At 38.1% G+C, this 20,739-nt stretch overlaps 1 protein-coding gene across 4 annotated transcripts in view; it reads right to left on the bottom strand.

The window, feature by feature from the left end:
* Nucleotides 1–20,739, bottom strand: part of LOC131034280 (uncharacterized) — a 104,552-nt gene that overhangs the window by 47,165 nt on the left and 36,648 nt on the right. For 3 of the 4 annotated variants that reach the window (XM_057965725.2, XM_057965724.2, XM_057965727.2), the window contains 5 exons: nt 2,451–2,549; nt 2,178–2,312; nt 1,784–1,852; nt 1,573–1,669; nt 1,359–1,461 (listed from right to left, as the gene is read on the bottom strand). In XM_057965725.2, the coding sequence (XP_057821708.1) occupies nt 1,359–1,461; nt 1,573–1,669; nt 1,784–1,852; nt 2,178–2,312; nt 2,451–2,549 (503 nt within the window). The remainder of the gene's footprint in view (nt 1–1,358; nt 1,462–1,572; nt 1,670–1,783; nt 1,853–2,177; nt 2,313–2,450; nt 2,550–20,739) is intronic. The other variant, XM_057965726.2, reaches the window with a different exon arrangement.

The following is a 20,739-nucleotide window of genomic DNA, read 5'->3' as shown; positions in this document are numbered from 1 at the left end:
AAGTTGTCTTGCCGGAAGGAATCTGTGGTAACTAATCATCAGTTACTGAGAGTTTGAGAAGCATGACTGCCTCCCGATTGCGTTCATCAAACTTATCTTGATCTGCACCAGGTGTACCAGGACTGAGCTCTTTGCCCAAAACAAGCTGGTCAAGACGCCTATATTCAAAAATGGTCAACATACGCTGTTTCCAGATGTTGTAGTTGTGACCATTAAAGCGTTGACTGCCTTCTAACATCAGATTGGTGAGAGAAGCCATTTGTACGTTTCCCAAAAAAATTTCCTGGCTGACCCAGAAAAATCCAAAGACAGCCCAGAAATGCGTGCAAAAAACCCAGAAGGATTCTCCTGTCAGAATCTGAATCCGCAGTCTCGAAAATCGAGGCACGAAAATCGAGGTACCCAAAAAAGACAGACAACAACCCAGATTAGGGTTTGAAAAACCCACCACAAATCTGCAAGAAAAAAGGAATTTCGATAAAAACTGGAGGTAAACACCTCAATCGAAGTTTGCAGAGATCGTGGGCGCCATTGTTTGCAGAGAATGACGAGTTGCAGGTGGCGCCGCTGGAAGTGACGACGCCGAAGCCTGCAGACGTGCACAGAGCCGAACAGGTCGCAGATCACCGAACAGGTCGCAGGTGAACGACGCGAACAGGTCACAGGTCGCGCGGGTTGCAGGTCACGGGGGCGATGGAGGCGGCGCTGGAGTGTGTCCGCGACGTCGCACACAGGTCGCGTCAACGCGACAACCCTTGCAGGTCCCGAACACAGGTCATGGGGGCGGTAAAACGCGACGCCGAAGAAAAAAAACGACGACCCTCCCTGCGCGAACACAGGTCGCGACGACGCACAACGACCCTGCAGACAGAGGTTGCCGAAAAACGACGAACCTGCAGGTCGAAAAACGACGATTCCGCCCCAGAAGCCAAAAAAAACTTTGATAAGTTTTTTTCAAAAAATAATTTCGAAAATTTCCACTAATTGGAAATTAGGATTAAAAAATTTTCGAAAAAATTCCTCCTGTAGCTCTGATACCATAAAACAATGCGAGACACGCAATGGATTTCAAAGAATTGATTGAATAATCAGAATGAGCAAAAACGCTCATAAATAATACAAGCTATTTACAAGAATAGCAAGTTTCTAATAAGAAACTGCTGAGAAGATCGAAGATGATCTGTCTAAAATAGAATATACACTGAATGAGCATTAATACTAAAATTAACATATTTTAATATTCTATTAATTATTGACTTAGATTACTGTCTTAATTTCAGGCAATGACAGCATTTGAAAAAACTGAATAAAATGGCATTCAAGCAGGGCACACAAAGCTCAGAAAAAATGCTACTAACCTTGTTGAAGATAATTCTTGAGGTTCATGGGTTTCATCTTGACCAATACCAATTGAGGACCGTGCAGCCAACTCCATCAATAAAGCAGCAAACAGGAGCAAATCTACAAGAACGGAGAAGATTGAACTGTTATTGAAGCAATATTAACCCTAAACTGTACAAATATCCTATGCCTTTGGTAACATGTGCACATAAAAGAGAGATGGATATATACAAGGTCCTAATTGAGCCATTGCAACTGCAAGCAATGATCCACAGAGTTGCCCCAGAGTAGCACCAGCACCCACGAATCCTATCAATCTAGAGCCTGACTGAATGTATATTGAACATAATAAGACACAATATTAGAAATAGCAAATGTCGTTAGTAACATTGGTTAAAGGAAAAATAGAAAATTGAAACTTAAAAGAGCATGCAATACATACCTCACTGTTCATTGAATCTATTACACGAGCCCATGTGGCTGAGATAGAGACAAGATTCAAAAGTGCAACCTGAAATTACAAATATAAGGTCATTACACCATTACTTATTTGATGTATTGCAATCATAGTCACCTTGAAACATTGGGATAGAGTATCAAAGAAGGGTACCAGAGTAAATGAATATGTGTGTGGCTATATTATGCAAAAATATGGTTTTAAGTACACGGTTCTCATCCCTCTACTGGGGTTTATTGATGACTATGATTGTAATATAATCTATATGCCAAGCCAACCTTGAGAAATTTACGGTCTAGGAAATATTTTCTAGCCTTTCCAACATACCCATAATATGCTCACTTTCATGCATAACAATACTGAAAATAGAGAAATTTACCCAGAGGAAGAAACTTATTCTTAGTGACATATAACACCACCCCTGGCTCTCCAAACTTTTAGAATATAAAAAATTTATGTTTTCTCCACTGGCCTTTTGCTTTGTATCATATGAGAGTGGCCATCGTGATACACCCTGGATAGCAGTAAAATTGATTTAACTTATAAGACTGAGTTATATACTCCAATTCCTAACAGTGGCAGTTCATTCACAACAGTAATGAGCCAAAAAACACAAGAAATTTGTTGTTGCATACTGACATGTCTGTCTTACCTTAGCAAAGTAATGTGATGGTGTCATTGATGATGCGGAGTACAGTATAAAGAAAAAAATGAGGGAAGCACCAAAGAATCTATGCATCAACACCAAAGCCTGTTACATAAACATTTATCTTTTGGATCACTAAGTTGTAAACATCATCAAGGTAAAAGCATGATATTATTATGATTTTTTGTTCTTTCTAGTGTCCAGTGATGAACTATGAATTCATTGCAATTACAGAGGACACATCTTTAAGTAAGAAATGTTTTTAGTAACTTCTCCAAATATGCATATCACTGCATCTACTAAAAAAGAAAACCAAGAATTAATTTACTTCATTCGGTAGCAAATAGTTCTGCATTCTTATTCAGCCACACAAAATGAATGTCTTTAGTCGATGATCCAAGCCAAACAGGTAAACTTATAATTCAAGGGACTCAAAGATGTTGGACATACAAGATCAGATATATCTATGAAAAAGTTCCTCATTAATTAGAAGGCTTGTTAAAGAATTTTTTTTTTTGACTTTCAGTTTTATTTCCTTATTTATTAGAAGGAAAATTCTCAATAGTTTATAATTGTATTTAAACACAATTTCTATTCCTCTTGAACTCGAGAATTTTGTGGTCTCTTCCTTAGATATCGTAATCTCCGCATTAGCCAACAACCCTTCTTGCAATGTTGGAATTTTTTAAATGAGCAGTAGTTTGTATTTTGCCTATATTCCACAGTTGTTCCCAAGACAGGGATGCAACGAAATGCTTTTCCAGGATAGCAAGTGAAAAAAAGGGAAAATTTTATAAATATAGGAAATTTAAATTATTCATATATAAGGCATTCATCATATTCATTATAGAAGCATATTACATTAAATTAGAGCTGCATTGAGAATTCACAAGGATTGAAGGACAAAATTAACAAATTTCATTTCTTTCATTATCAATGTGGATATATAACAAGTACGAAAAAAAAGACCAAAGGCCTAAAGTGGCTAACGGTAAGAAGCTCATGATTCAAATTTCCCATTGGAAGAAGGCTTAGGAGAACCACAATTTCCACTTACCTGTCCAACCATAGTTAGCGACTTTTGATGATCACCATCACTCTAGAGAGCGAGTCACCAATAAATCAGCACAAGGGGTAAATGATGAGTTTACCTTGAGGCTTCAACCTCTTAAGGGTATTGTTAAAGCTCAATACCCCATAATTATAGCTTTTCCCTGAACTATAATTTTTTATTATTCTCCATTTGCATCTTAAGAATGATGATTTCCTAATGACTCTTTGAAAGTCATTGTACAACCTAAAATGCATCAATTATGTAATTATATGCATATACAACTGACATGATAAATAAAATCAAGTCAAATGCAAGTGGGAAGATGAGCAGGTTTGAGAGGTCTATGAGAATATGCAATATTTGGAGGTAGCCAAAAAGAATAGCTCAAAGGTGGCACATATGCATATATATCACAAGGGGACATCTCAATGATGAAAATTTCGAAAATTAACCATATATGGTAATAAGAGGTACTCATAGTTCAACCTATATTCCAGCAAGGGAGGTCTTACTTCCAGCAAGGGGGGTCTTACCTAACTGATATGAACTATGCCTAGTTAGTAATTCTATAGATCATCTGATGCAAGACAAACTCTCCTGCCTACAAACTCAAACTCAAACACAAAAACAGAACAAAGACTCTCTGCTCTTAATTTCAAAACTCAGATTGCAACAAAGAATAAATTTAATCATCAAAACTGCAAACATACATTTCACAAATTGGACCTTCCATTGGCCTCTCTCAAACTCACAAACAAATCTCTGTAACAAAGACTTCTCAGTTTCACACTTCTCTGTAGCTCTTATTATTTTTACCACAGGGTACTCACACACATTTTCCCCCTCTTGGCAGCATTCCCCACACACAATGCTAACCACACTTCATTCTGTCCTGCACAACCCTTCATACACCTTTTCTTGGCTGCTACTTTTTGTACACAAACACACACACTAACCCCTACTTCTTGGGTCGCTATCACCCATAGTTCACAGCCCTCACTATCGCCTTCTTGGGCCAATGCTACTGCACCTCCCACCGTGCCTCTCTCTTTTTATATCGCATTGTGATTGTATCGATTCATTTTGATGCCTATGTGAACTATCATGACTTATTGGCTTCCACTTTGCCAATGTCTTTTGTCCTTCATTATCCCCTACAATCACTTCAGTTTTCCTCCTGTTCATCTGTATATGTCTCTTCTTTGCCTTCTTACATGCAGATACTCCTTCCCTTCTTCCCATGACCTCTCACTTCTCAAAAATACAAGCTTCTCACATTCTTTCAACAGCTTCTTTCAAGGAATGCCTTTTGTTTTCCCTGCGCTTCTACTGCCATTTTAGACACATGGAAATTGCATTGGTTCGGTTCTTTGTTGTTCACCAACCGAGAGGATGCTGGCAATGGCCGTGGAATTTGGCTTACACCTGCCAATTTCATTTGCTTTACGATCTTTTCCACTGAATAAAGATTATCGAACATTTGTTAAATCCAATGTCAAAGATATATAACTGTAGCTCAAGTTTTACTTATGGCTCACATAAAATTGCATTTTGGATATAATCTAGATCAGAAAACATAGAGCTATCATACATTCTGTAGTTCAAAATTTTAATGGAGAGCAGTTTGGGACACAAACTCTCAACTTCGCCTTGATAAGATTGTTTATCATAGGACGGCATGTACAAATTCAATTCTTTGGTAAAGGAGGAACATTCATTCATCGACCATTGATGGAGACTGTCTAGATGCAGATCTGTAATTCAGCCTAGCAATGGTTTTCTACTTTAAACCATTTCTAAATGGACTGACATTTATCGCTAAGTCAGAACGCAAATTGCAAATTTCAGTTCAGGAGCAACGGAAGATAATGAAACTCTGAAGACTGGTTAGAGATGCCAACCGAAACCAAAACACAAAGACAGGAAACTATTTTTGGCTGGTGCTCATTGCTTATCTGCCCGGGTGCTCCTGCACCATCATCAAAAAAATTCACAATTTCATTCTAACCACTTTGAAACCCACAAATTTATAGCTTATTTTCCTATACATAATTTTATGTCTTGCATTCAACATACATTGTATATCAACAACAATGATGCCAGTACAATCATCGAAGTACAATATATATGCTTTAAGTTTATTTTCTACAAACACAAGCTATGGAATCATTATACATCACATGAAATTATTAAATGAATATTATTTTTCAATCAGCACAATGAAGAGGTTATATTTTAGCTAAACGAGTTCATTTACAACATCTACACTAACCTAACCTTCATAGGAACTCCCTTAGAATCTGTTATGCAGATATATGTAGCAGCCCAAAGCCCTATATACTTAAAAACAGTGGAAGCTTAGTAAAATAGTGAAATTATACCCTTAAGAGTAAGGTGTAACATTAGGGTGAAGAAAATGAATAATAATGCTTCTTGGAGTTGTTGGCCCTAGACTCATTTTCCCAAACTTGTATCAAAAAAATCAAAACTGTGATAGTCCTAAGATGAACAATGATGCATTTATAATTATATCGTTATGTGATGGACATATCAATCATAAACAGACCTCTAAGTCACCTGGTTCAAAGTAAACTTCCTTGTTTTTGTTTCTTTGTTTGAATCTGCCCAGGCTGTCAAGAGACATCCAGTTGTCCCCAAGGGCCAAGACAGTTGAGGATGTCACAGACGTCCCTATGATTGCCAAGCATCCCCTGCCACCCTCTCTGAAAAGGGGACATTTCGGAAATGTTTCCGGTTTGCAATGACAAACAGGCAAGGCATCGGGAATATTTTTGAGGCATCCCTGAAATGTGGTGCAAACAGGGATGGCCAAAAAACACTTAGGAATGTGTTTGTGTATATCTATCTCAAATCCTATGATACTTGGGGGCACCCCTACCCTACAACCCCATGTACCCATCCACTATCCTCTAGGGAAAACAAGGATACATCCCCCTTCTTAATCTTTTTCCTTAAACAATTAGTTTTTTTCCAAAAAAAGGGTCATTTACAGCCAATTTTTTGAAACTATATAAAGAAAATTTATAGTTGTTAAATGACCAGATACAACTATGGGATGAAAACATGCCCATGTTGAATGGCAACATACAGTTGTTACCTTTTTCATTTATTGGCAATTCTATCACTACATACAGCTATAGGAAAGGATGTAAATATTATTGATTAAAATGATAATAACAAAAGGAGACGAAAAACTCCTTAAATAGAGAATACAAGGCGATCTTTCCATAATGGAAACGATCAAGAATAGAATGTCATGTCCCCTTTCTAAAGTGGACATCAGAGACGGAGGAGTTGGCCTATCATTGGAGTCTCGTGGGCTAGCAAAGGTTGATTGGGACTCATTCAGTGCATATAGTGACTGGATTTTGGCTTTACAGGCAGTTTGGAGCCGGTTTGGAGCAGTTCCTAGATTTTAGGGGATATCCCTAAATTTTAGGATGTCGTGACAGTTGCCAGTCGTGAGCTTATTCATGACCTTTCAGATGGTTTCAGTTTCAGGAGATTTGGGTGTGTTTCCTACTTTCTAGGAGCATCCCTAGATTTTAGGGATGAGACTACCAGTTGATCCATGATTTCCGACATCAATCACAGACAGGTGACAGGTTTAGTTTCAGGCTTTTGGTGTGTTTCGAGCTTTCTGTAGCTATTTGGGTTATATTTTTAATATATTTAAATATTTCCTAAGTTAGCATTTTAATATTTTAAATAAGGCTATGTCTATAGCCATTTCGGAGTAATAAGGGGTTTTTGGCTTCATATGGATTCGTATGCCCATGTGTTATAGCTCGTTGGAAAGGTCTTGAACTTTTCTAAATGATTTTTACTTGCCAAGGTCCTTTTGGCGCTTGGAGTTATTTTATATTGAAAAAGTGGTGTTTTTTCTATACTTGGGCGCCCAATATTGGGAAATATGACTTTATATTAAAGCGCACTTTTCATATATCTTTAGGGTTCGATTTGGAAGGAAAGAGATATAAGGAGAAGGAAACCTAATTTCTCATTATCTTTTACATATTGAAAACTTGTTTGGTGCGATATTGCTCTGGTAGAGCAATTCTTCAATCTGGGACGCAAACCCCATGATTGGTACTAGCTGGTACGTAGCCCTCAACTATTGATTGGTAGTGGATTCTTTTAGCATTGGCATTATTGGTCAGAGTGTATGCGCTATTCCTTGTGGAGATTCAGATTGCTTGGTAAGGGTTTCAACAAGGTGGTTGAATTTCCCAGCTGGGGCATGATTGTTTCAACTTGATGCCACCATTACAGCAGGTACACTATACGCTGGAAGTGGTGAAGACTTTCATTCAGCCATAGTTGGTGTTCTTGGTTTGTGTTCATCATCTACCCTTCAGTTGGCGCCATTATTGGATGTAAGCACATTCCCAGTGCGTAGGGAATAATTTGGATATTATAAATCAGAAATCTGCCTGGTACGATTTGTATCAATTCTGATTTAATTGAATGTTCTTACTTGTTTCAGTTTCCTTCCTTATTTGCTGTTCTTTATTCATTACTTGCATAAATATTCAAAAATACAAAAAGGAAACCAAACATTCTGCAACTTCTCTCTATTCTGTAAGACCATAAGCAAAAATCACAGGAAAATATAGTTTATTATTTTAAAAATTACAGCAGATCAGCAAGGGGATCCATCAAGGATCTTTCATAGAAACATGAAAGACAGAAAGGAAACTAAACTAACTAAGATGACCATTAGAAACATTACATTATTATTTTAATACCCTCCCATAATGGTCATCCTACTAACTACCCTATCAAAGACTTGAGATAATCTGCAGGTCTTTTGGCCATGAATATATAGAAGGCTGCCCCCTTCTCTTCAGAAGGCTCTGGGACATGAACCTGCTAGACCCTCCTTGGTTCTACAAAACTTCTTGATATTGTAAAGTTATTTCAATTTTAATTAAAGAACAAGTTATGAACTATGAATGCTATATATGGATATGAGGAATTATGTCAATGTATAATAATTCTGATTTTTATCTGCAGGTCTGAAGGAGAGAGATCATTTAATATTTTCTATGTCTTCTCCAAATGAATTCAATTGGCATATATATCATTTAGGCAACCAGTCAATTGGTGTATTGACCGGTCATGCCTTTTAGGCATGACCGATCAATGCACCCATTGATCGGTCACAATTATACCATTAACACAATGCTGATTATCGGTTCAAAAACCCCCGATAGCATATTGTAATATCATAATATAATGACTGATCAATTTAATGAATCGGTTCATATAAACACCGATGATTCAAAGTGCACGATGAATATAATCCAACCGGTGCATTTGTTAACCAATGTTAATGCCAAATGAAGCGGTGTATTCATTAAACCAGATAACAAATATGCTCGATATAATTAAGCCCGATAATCATATGCAATATAAATCAGACATGAAGCATGTAGATAAATAACAGAACAAGGAAGGTTAGGAAGATCTTATCTTGCATAAGCTACCATGCATTAACACTCCCTCTTATCTTTGGAAGATAGATGAGGCAGCCTGCATCACATTTCCTTTTCATAAATAAGATAATGTCAGTCAGCAAAAATCATTTATACATGAGAAGTACCATCAAGACATATGATACAAAATAGAAGAACATCACTTGAGCATGTGACATAAAGTATTATTTTAACATGTGATAAAAGTAAGAGAATCATCACCAGATCATGTGAGAAATCACCAAAACATGTGATCTGTAAGATTCATCAAGATATCACCTAACACATGATATCAGTATTGCCTAACACGCAATACTTAAGGATAAGTCACGCAATACTTAAGGATAAGTCTATGAGAAAGGTTAGTTTCTCATCATATCCAAGTTGTGATAAGTGCAATAACATTTATAAATGTTTATCACAACATAGTCATGGCACATCCATGACTTACCAGAGATCCAACATGATCAATGGTTGAGATATCACCTACACGTGATATCAGTATTGCCTAACACGCAATACAAGGATAACCATATGAGAAGTGCTTAAGTTCTCATCATATCCAAGTTGTGATAATGCAATAACATTTGTACAAATGTTGTATCACAACATAGTCATGGCACATCCATGACTTACCAGTGATCCAACATGATTACTGGTTTGACTATCATAAGATCATCACCTTATGATGTCTACATACAAGTGTTCAATATCTGAGAGATCGTCACCTCTTAGATATGAACACAGGTGGCAAGAAGCCAAGAGATAGTCCAAACATGACAAAGAAGTTTACACCTTAAACATCTTAAATATATGTAAGTATAGATTACAAAGCAGATTACCTTTCTATCATACCTAAACCCTTTCTGAAGTGATCAACTTTCACTCTGGAAAGTGGTTTGGTCAGAATATCTGCAGTCTGATCTCCTGTACACACATATTCTAACTTTATCACATTCCTGTCAACCATATCTCGTACATAGTGATATGGAATCTCAATATGTTTGGACCTGTCATGAAATACTGGATTTATAGAGAGTTTTATACAGCTTTGATTATCACACTGAATGACTATAGGTTTCATAGGTTCTCCAAATAATCCCACGAGCAATTTCCTTAGCCATACTGCTTCTCGGGCAGCCATTGAAGCTGCAATATATTCAGCCTCTGTGGAACTCTGAGCTACTGAAGATTGTTTTATGCTGATCCAGGATATCATGGCTGACCCTAAACTGAAGCAGCACCCTGAAGTGCTCTTTCTGTCAGTCACACTGTCAACCCAATCTGAATCTGTAAATCCATGTAGATCTATGTCAACCTTTTCATATTTAAGACCAAGCTTTAGGGTACCTTGTAGATATCTCATTATATGCTTTACTGCAACCAGGTGTATCTCCTTAGGTTCACACATGAACTGACTTAAGGCATTAACAGCATAGCAGATATCTGGCCTTGTATTTACTAGATACATCAGGGAACCAATCATCTGCCTGTATTGAGTGGGGTCAGTAGGTCTTGATTCTGCTGCTGCTTCTTTAAGTTTATGGAAGTTGGTTTCCATAGGAGAGGTCATGGGTCTGCAGTTTAGCATTCCAAATCTTGTCAATATGTCCAAGGTGTACTTCCCTTGGTTCAGTACAATATTATCAGAATTCTGCCATACTTCCAATCCTAGGAAGTAATGAAGAAGCCCCAAGTCTTTCATATCAAATTTTGTGGATAGATCTTTCTTGCATTGATCTATTAGGTGATCATCTCCTGTAATTAATAAGTCATCAACATATAAAATTAATATTAACATATCACCTTTATTTCTTTTGAGGTAGAGATTAGGATCTGCATCATTCTTAGAGAAACCCAGCTTTGAGAGATAGGTGTCAATTCTTTCATACCAAACTCTGGGAGCTTGTTTGAGCCCATAAAGAGCTTTCTTGAGTCTACACACATGAGACTTTGCATCATGAATTTCAAACCCTTCAGGTTGCTCTAAGTAGACTTCTACGATCTCGCCATTTAGGAATGTTGTCTTAACATCCATCTGATGTACCTTCCACCCCTTTGCTGCTGCAATGGCTAGGATAGCTCTTACTGATGTGTACCTGGCAACAGGTGCAAATGTTTCTTCGTAATCTATTCCTTCCTTCTGTGAGAACCCTCTAGCTACAAATCTGGCCTTGTGTTTTTCAATACTGCCATCTGCAGCATGCTTGATTTTAAACAACCATTTAGAAGACACGACAGACTTCTTGGTTGGCCTAGGAACAATCTCCCAAACATCATTCTTCATAATGGACTGATATTCTTCAGTCATGGCATCTATCCATACTTGATGTTTGAGTGCATCTGAAACATTGTTAGGTTCAGCGTTAGAGAGATCATTCATAAGTGCAACATAGTTGATGAATTTATTAGGCCTCTTGCTTTCCCTGAAGGTTCCCCAAGGAGCAACGAACTTTTGAGCTTCTGCTATAGTTTTGGTGGCCCATAGTGGTCTTTTCTTGCGATTATGTATAGGTGGGTCTTGTGTTTCACTTATAGTTTCCTCAAGATACTCCCTCTGAAGCTCAGGAGTAGGTTCTTCTTCTAGGTTAGGAGTAGGATTATGAATTTCAGGTTCTATTGTATTTTGGGCCCTTTTGAAGGCTAAATCTTCTTCGAAGATTACATCCCTACTGAGTTCAATATTTCTCTGCCCTTGTACATAGATTCTGTAGGCTTTAGAAGTTTCACTGTATCCTACAAGTATTTCCCTTTTTCCAGAGGGTTCTAGCTTTAGTCTTTTCTCTTTAGGTACATGAATATAGACCGAACACCCAAATATCCTAAGATGGCTGATATCTAGTTTTGTCTTGGTAAAGACTTCCTCAGGAGTTTTATCTTCAAGGTGTGAATGAGGACATCTATTTTGTATGTACACAGCAGTGTTAGTTGCTTCTGCCCAAAGGTTCAAGTTTAGATTTTGATCTAGTATCATGGCTTTGGCAGCTTCTACTATGGTCCTATTTTTCCTTTCAGCTACTCCATTTTGTTGTGGATTATAAGGTATTGTCAACTCCCTCTTAATCCCAGAATTTTTACAAAAGTCTTTAAATAGTCCTGATGTGTATTCCCCCCCATTGTCAGTTCTTAAGGTTTTAATTTTGTTTTCAGAGAGATTTTATGTTAATGTTTTAAACTCTTTAAACCTACTTAGGATCTCTTCTGATTCTTTACATTTCAGAAAGTAGATCCACGTCTTCCTAGAGTAGTCATCAACAAAAATTACATAGTACAAAAATCCCCCTAGCGAGGGTACGGACATAGGTCCACATACATCAGAATGAATTAACTCCAAAACTTTGCTAGTTTTCCTAGTACTATTCTGAAATGCATTTTTGGTATTTTTACCTAAGGCACACCCTTTGCATGCCTCTGAATGATATTGCTTCAACTTAGGTAGACCTGTGACAAGGTTTCCCATGGTTGACAAAGCTCTATAATTCAGATGGCCTAATCTCCTGTGCCATACTTCATTTGCATTAGTTGCTTCATGGATCAATGCTAGATTAGGCTCTGTACATAGCTCATACAAATAGCCTTGTCTTCGACCAATGACCTTAGCGTCTTTGATGGAGGATCTCTTTGGCCAAGCCAACACCTTGTTTTCCATGAAGGTCACTCTGTATCCTTGATCTTCTAGTGCTGATATGGAGATTAGATTTCTTTTGATGCCTGGAACATATGGTACTTCTTCAAGTCGTAGTGACATGCCTGTCTTCAGTTTGATGGTGCAAGTTCCAATTCCTCTGACTGGATGTGAAGAATCGTCTCCGATGGTTACTTCCTCATCATCTTTCTCTATCATGGAGTCTAGCATTTCTCTAAAGCCGGTGATGTGTCTGGATGAACCACTGTCGATCACCCATGAGTTAGATTTGTTTGAAGCATGGCTTGTAAGTGCTGAGTAGAGGACATAGTTCTCGGAGTCATTTTCTCTTCTAGATTTCCTCACTTTTGCAAATGTGGCTTGCTTCCCTTTCTCTAGACAGTTTGCAACATAGTGTCCGAATTTGTCACACCTATAACATTGAACATGTGATAGGTTTTTCTTAGAAGTGTTCTTGCCTTGTTTAGCTTTTCTTTTCCTGAATTGCTTCTTTTTGTACTTCTTATTGATGTTTGTATTTAGGACTTGCAAGTCTTCATCTATATTCTTCTGTTTTATTCCTACCTTGTTCAATCTGGATTCTTCTTATAGACAGTCATCTCTTAGTCTTTCAAACTTAGGATATTTGGACCTAGCACTGATGCCTTGGACGAATGTGTTCCATCCACTAGGCAATCCATCTAGAGCAATGAGTGTTAACTCTTTGCTTTGGATGTCGTATCCAAGGGAAGCTAGGTCATCTCTTAGGCTTGATATCCTCATGAAGTAGGAGTTAATTGTCTCCCCTTTGTTCATACTGATATGGTTGATCTCTCGTTTTAATGCCAGAGTACGACTTGCATTTGATATCTCAAATGTCCTTTCAAGTGCCTTGAACATTTTATAAGCCGTCTCCTGCTTTCTAATGATGGGCATTATATTATTTCTTACCCCATCCACTATTATTTTAATAGCCTTATCATTTCCCTCGATCCATGTGGATTTCTCGGTTTCATCTTCTGGTTGTGCACTTTCAGTTTGGACATATGAATCAACTTTGTTTTCTCTTAAAATCATTTTGATTCTAAACTTCCAAGCTGAAAAATCTTCGCTACCTCCGAGTCTATCTTCGAATCTGATAGCGTTGGCCATTATGGAAATGTGATGTAGTTTGTAACTTAGTCCTTGAATTTTATCAAAATTGAATAGCCTTAGGTTCGATTACCTTGGCTCTGATACCATGTAAAGTTATTTCAATTTTAATTAAAGAACAAGTTATGAACTATGAATGCTATATATGGATATGAGGAATTATGTCAATGTACAATAATTCTGATTTTTATCAGCAGGTCTGAAGGAGAGAGATCATTTAATATTTTCTATGTCTTCTCCAAATGAATTCAATTGGCATATATATCATTTAGGCAACCAGTCAATTGGTGTATTGACCGGTCACCAATTGACCGGTCATGCCTTTTTAGGCATGACCGATCAATGCACCCATTGATCGGTGCCTTTACAATTATACCATTAACACAATGCTGATTATCGGTTCAAAAACCCCCGATAGCATATTGTAATATCATAATATAATGACTGATCAATTTAATGAATCGGTTCATATAAACACCGATGATTCAAAGTGCACGATGAATATAATCCAACCGGTGCATTTGTTAACCAATGTTAATGCCAAATGAAGCGGTGTATTCATTAAACCCGATAACAAATATGCTCGATATAATTAAGCCCGATAATCATATGCAATATAAATCAGACATGAAGCATGTAGATAAATAACAGAACAAGGAAGGTTAGGAAGATCTTATCTTGCATAAGCTACCATGCATTAACAGATATGACCAACCTTACCACAATTTGTCAACCACAATCCTTCCAACCTGATGTTGGGTAACAAAGCCATCACTCCCTTACATCGAGATAGAAAAGGCTTACAAAGGAGGTACAAAGGAGGTCAGCAAGGGGTACAAAGGAGGTCAGCAAAACAACAAAGGAGATAAAAAAGGCTTTGATAAAACCAGGAGAGACAATGGGGGAAACAACAACAAATCAGAAAAGAAAGGACTGCCAAGAGGTTGCTTTAATAGTGGTGGCAATCATTACGCCAACCAATGCCCAACTAAACCACAAGGAGGGCAACAACAGAGAAACCCACTGCCACCTCAGCAGACAGTATTCCAACAGAGAATTCATGCAACGGTTGATAACCGTCAAGCTGAGTATCAGTTCACACCGATGGAGACTCTAGGTACTTTGTATGGTATCCCTATTACTATATTCATTGATACAGGAGCCACTGAGAATTTTATTTCACCAAAACTGCTTAGTAAGTTTCCTAGGAGAGCTGGCTATATGGCTTACTCATGGACTGTAGAATATGCCAACCCATCAAGAGCTCAGGTAAAGCAATGCCTATTTGGGGCAAGAATAGATTTTACAAACTTCACCACTGAAGTTGACCTGTTTGTAGCACCACTAGGCACATATGATGTCATTTTAGGTATGAAGTGGTTGGGGCAGCATAGGGCAAAGGTCAATTGTTTTGACAAGGTAGTTGAGTGTCAAGATGATTATGGCAACAAGGTATTATTGCAAGGAATCCAATGGGAAATCAGGTTGCGGCAACATTCTACCATGCAGTTAAGGCGAAGCAAAAAGAAAGGATGTCAGGTGTTTGCAGTTAAAATGGATGAAATCAATGAAACAAAGGATGTCAAGTATCAAGATGACATGATGATGTATAAAAATTGTAATCATCATGCAGAAGAGTTTGTTGAGGATGAGGAACCAGAAGAGCCTTTCGAAGTGAAATACCCTTACCTCTGAGATTATTAAGATGTATTTCTAGAAGAAGTGCCTGGTTTACCACCAAAAAGGATATTCGATTTCTGCATCAAACTGGTACCAGGGGCAGCTCCAATATCCAAAGCTCCTTATCATATGACAATTGTTGAGTTGATGGAGTTAAAGGCTCAGCTTCAGAAACTTCTAGACAAAGGTTTGATAAGACCTAGTGTGTCGCCATGGGGGGCACTGTTGACGTGTCTAAAGTCGTATCGCTACAACTCTATCTGGCCAACGCATAATAGAATTTACTCGTTGAGTATCCTATCCTCTCTTGTGTAAGGAATCCCTAATGTTGTTTTTAATTGATCAATGGGGACAACCTCAAGTTTCCAAATGTCAGTTTATGACTGCAAGATAGCTCAACGGTTGATGTGTTTTCCTGGGAACACAAGGTGACTTACGTTTTGCAACAAGCTGGTCTGCTGTAGTATCCCGGATATTTGTTTTTTTGGTTTTTTAAGACCAATAAGAATCATCAACCAACATATACCCGTTAAGGTTAGAAAGCATAAACTCAAAGCTTGCTAAAAATGCAACCCTTCCACTTTCTGATCACCAAGTGCCCAATGTGAGAAGGTGAGAGCATACGGTGAAGAGGGGATCGTTAGATCACAAATCTGCTGAAATGATAAAGTAAATTCAATACTAGGCGGCAAGCCAGCCCCTTCCGCTTATCCAGCGAGAAGCAAGAGACTTGGCGGTGAACCAGCCAAGAGAACCATACAACAAACACAAATCACTCAACTGCAATCTTTCAACAGGAGGACTAAATTACAAAATACTCAACTCGACCGCTTATGCAGCGGGAGGACCATTACAACCAATCATCACTCGACCGCTTATGTAGCGAGAGGACTGAATTGCAATTTAACTGATGTAGGCGGCAAGCCAACCTCTTGCACTTTTCAGCGAGATGAGAGATTACAATCCAGAATGGGTTAGTAGTACTACTACTTAACCTTACAATAACAGAGAGAGTGAGAGTAGAAAAATAATGCTGAACATAAAAGATAATAATCATGAAACTCTGCTAACATCAAAACTGCAGGCTGGAAATGCATAACCAGCAGCCTATAAACCCACTAAATCACTCATCTCTCTCAATACTCACCCAATTCACCCAAAATCAATCCTAAACCAGCACTAGACCAACAACGATGAAGACAAACCAAAAGTAAGCTATCAAAACCCCCCACATTATTTGGCATGCATCCCAATGCACCTTCAAAACCCCACGCCTAGCTAAGGAATTTCGATTTGCTTTAATAAATTCAATACTCAATGAAAGGTGCCACAAACTTATAGTGTGAATCGCCAACAGCCGGAAGGATGAATGACCCGATACCCAGAATGACCAGACACTCAGGCAGAGAGGTGTGATCAAAAACGTGCTTCAGCCACAGGGAAACCAGCAAATCCAAAAATCACTCTAAACACCAAAAAGACTAAGATATGCACTGAAAGTATGGTAGATTACAACACACAGCTAGGTACTATATTTCAAGTACAAAACCAAAAAGCACTAGGGAGCCGCACTCCGAAGCCTCAAAGTTTTGACGCCAATCCGACAGCATAACAATGCAAATTTTCAAGATGTCCAGAATGAGAGCCCAAGGCACATATTTATAACTCCACGCCTCCCCAAATGCAAATGGCGCCAAACTTCATTCAAATTCACTTCATTTCGCCTTATGTCTCTCCACTAACTTGGCGCCTACTTACCTTTCCTAGGCAAGTTCGAACTTCCTCATGGTGGCGTCTTTGTTGCAATATTAAACATTAGACCAAAGATGTTTAATCTCCTAAATGGCCACCACAAATTTGCCCTCTAACTTTGGAGATAATCAAATGAATATTAATTAGTTATTTTTCCTAAGTCATCGCCACAATTAATCAGCAACTGCAAATATTTAAATATTAAACCTTTGACAAGGATATAATATTTAATTAAATTACTTATGACTCTCATATTGATCATTAACAGAAACCAAGATGAAGCAGAGTGAAGAAGACCAAAGAACTGCTACAAGACCAGGACCTTGTCCACTGCCAAAAATAGAAATACTCCATACTGCCACTTACTAAAAATAGTAAGTCATGAACTACTGCCCCGAAAAGCATGATCTTCGCACCCAGTGACAGAGCATGAAAAGCTCTGTAGGACAGTATCATCAACACAGCCAACCCCCTAACTTACTAAAAATAGTAAGTTCTCACCTCATCAATGTTTGAAACCCTAATTCTTCATTCCACATAGCCTACGGGTCTCAGGAATAGGCCAATGGACCACTAAAAGTACATCATTGAGAAGGGGAGATTACATCTACTACGATTCTCAAACTGCGAAATAAAAGCAGAGGAGAAGGGTTAGGAATCCTAAGATTAACAAGACTGGTATGCGCGTAGATGGATTTGACATAACCAATCCCTGCTTGGCCAGAATAACTCACAACCTCACAAGAACGGTGCAATCTTCAAGGGGACTTGGAAGATTTTCAGACTACAGGTGCATGCCTAAGCACCCAACTTTGGCGCAGCTCAGAGGGACACCTGCAATTGAACTAAGCACAATTTCAAAGGCTCAAACTAACCATACACAGGGATGCACAATCAACATATCCCCAATGGTATCAACCCGAATCCATCAAATACCTGCACACTAGATAGAATCTATCTAAACCTGCTGAAGGAAACCATGCAAACAGAAAAAAACAAAGACAACAAACACCATATTTCAATGTTCATATATTTGCTTTAGCTGTCATTACAACAATTTATGCGGCAGTTCTACTCTATTCCTAATAATCTAAATTGTAACCTTCTAACAATCTAACTCTAAAAATCTAACTGTCTAACCCTCTACCAAAACTCTAACCCTTTACAATGAGAGGTATCCTGCCTTTTATAAATTTTACAAATTTGAATCGATGGTCAGGATTGACTGCATCCAAGGGCCCTAATCTGCCTTCTAGAAGCCTGGCAACTTTAACTCATGCCTACTCAATTCTCAGCTATCCACCCAACCACATTTCCAACTACCTACAACTGTTTGGCTTTAATCTGGTCAATTAGGTAGTTGGACATAACTGATCTGTGTCCCTTTTATTTAAAATACATTAGGTGGGGCCCATAGGCAGGTGTCTTTTTGCAATAAACAATCAGTTTTTAGAAACTGAATTTTTGGAATTTCTTCCAGTTGTGTATCCTTCTGAGAATGCATATTTGGTAGCATTCTATATGTTCTTTTGTCTTCAATTTGGCTGGTGGACTTCAACTTTGTGGTTCGTGGTGATGACGTGCTTCCCCATGCTTGGTGTTTTCATCTTGCGCTCTGCATCTTTGCTTTCCTGGCTTTGATCATGATCAAGTCTTCAATCTGCGTTTAGGTTTTCGCTTTAGCTCTTCTCGACGTCGTCCTGCAAACAATCAATTTTAACTTGGATTAATCATTTTTTTTAAAATAAATAAATTATTTTAACAAATATATTTATCTTTCAAACGTCCCTTGCGAAATTAGGGTTTGAAGGTCTTAATGGCGACTTTAATTTTCTCTGTAAAAGATATAATTCCCCCCCAAACTTCGAGCGAATTCGCACTTTGCGAGACTAATCTTAGAGAGAGCGATTTTATTTTAATAATTTTGCTTTTATGAATTTCGGACATTTTGAAGGTTTTATGCGATTTTGGTCTAGCAATTTAGTCCTTCTGTGCGAATTTTCTATTTCAAGTTTTAGACCTCTCCCTTTGTAATAAAAATCGCCCATTTCAAACTAAATGAGCAAACTTTATTTTACACTCGAAGCCTTCTCACTAAGCTTAAACGCCTTGCTCTTTAATGCCTAACTTACCCCTTGGTTAAAACTCGGCCATTTTCAACTAAATGTGCGACTCCTCTTGCAAAAAAAATAGATCTTTTGCCAAACTCTAAATTTTCAGGCCTCTTAATTAAGATGAGCGATTTTTACCTTTTGGCATCTAATTTCAAACCCTTTTTTTAATAAAAAACATCGGCCACTTTGGTCAAAATGCACGACTTTTTCTAATCGCCTTTCACCCTGATGTTAAGCTCGGGCTTTCTACGCAATTTGACAGTCTCGGATGATTTGCGCGATCTCTTTATAGCATTGGATTTTTTTAAGTTTTAAAACGATATGAAAGCGATTTCGGGCATTTGACCTTACATGTGCGATTTTTTGTTTAAACGTATGAAACTTCGGATGCTTTCCTCCAAATGGGCGATTTTCTTTTTGGCTTCTCATGAAACGTTCACAGGGCCCGAATTTTGCCTATTAGTCCACTTCTTTAATGAATTTCGGCCCTTTGACAGAATTGTGCAATTTTCTCATGCTTTGCAACTCGGATTTTTGTAGAATGCGCGATTTTTAGTTAAAATGCCCCCCCCCCTTATGAAATTCGGACAATTTGGTCTTTTGGCACGATTTTTAGATTTTCGACCTTTTAGGCTCTTTCGCGAGACTTCCTTGTTTACGAATTTCGGGTTTTATGAGTGTTTGAGGGATTTGCTATGAATGCTTCCCCTTTATGAAATTTGGCTTACTAGGTGAAATAGCGCAATGTTATCCCTCTATTTCAACGTCCTTCCTATGCATTTTGGGTCCTTAGGTCGAAATGTGTGCTTTAAACTTTGTATGCCCTTCCCCTCTTGGTGAATCTCATCTTACCTGGTCGAATAGCGCGAGTTTTATATTTTGTTCATTTTCGGTCAAAAGACCTCTTTGCGCGATTTACATTTTGAAGCTTTTCAGCTTATGGAGTCAAAATGGCACGATTTGGAACTTGTTGAAGTTTAAGTTAAAATGCTTGCTCTATAAATTTTCGAGTTGTTTGCCAATTTTGGGCCATTTATGAGAAATGCAAGATGTTCTTCTAAACGCCCCCCACTTTGCCCTAAAATTCGGGCATTTTGGGGGCAAAAACTCGGCAATTTTACAAAAACGTGCGACGCTCGGAGATATTGAAGGTATTCCAATGGCTTACAAAGGATGTGAGAAACGAAATTCTGCATAGTTGGGACCTCCTCTCTCTCATGTGGGCAAACTAAAATAAAGGACGGGGTCCCCTAAAATAGGGGCGTGTGTAAACAATGCACAACAGGCACCAATAATCTGTCAAAAAGAAGGATCGTACTCTTCGACTATGCATTGATTACAGAATGGTGAATAAGCTGACAATCTGAAACAAGTATCCTCTACCTCGCATTGATGATTTATTTGATCAAATGAGTGGAGC

This window comes from Cryptomeria japonica, chromosome 3 (genome assembly GCF_030272615.1).
Source record: "Cryptomeria japonica chromosome 3, Sugi_1.0, whole genome shotgun sequence".
NCBI classification, from domain to species: domain Eukaryota; kingdom Viridiplantae; phylum Streptophyta; class Pinopsida; order Cupressales; family Cupressaceae; genus Cryptomeria; species Cryptomeria japonica.
The sequence above is the reverse complement of the archived record's forward strand: the minus strand, read 5'-3'. Positions and strand labels throughout refer to the sequence as shown.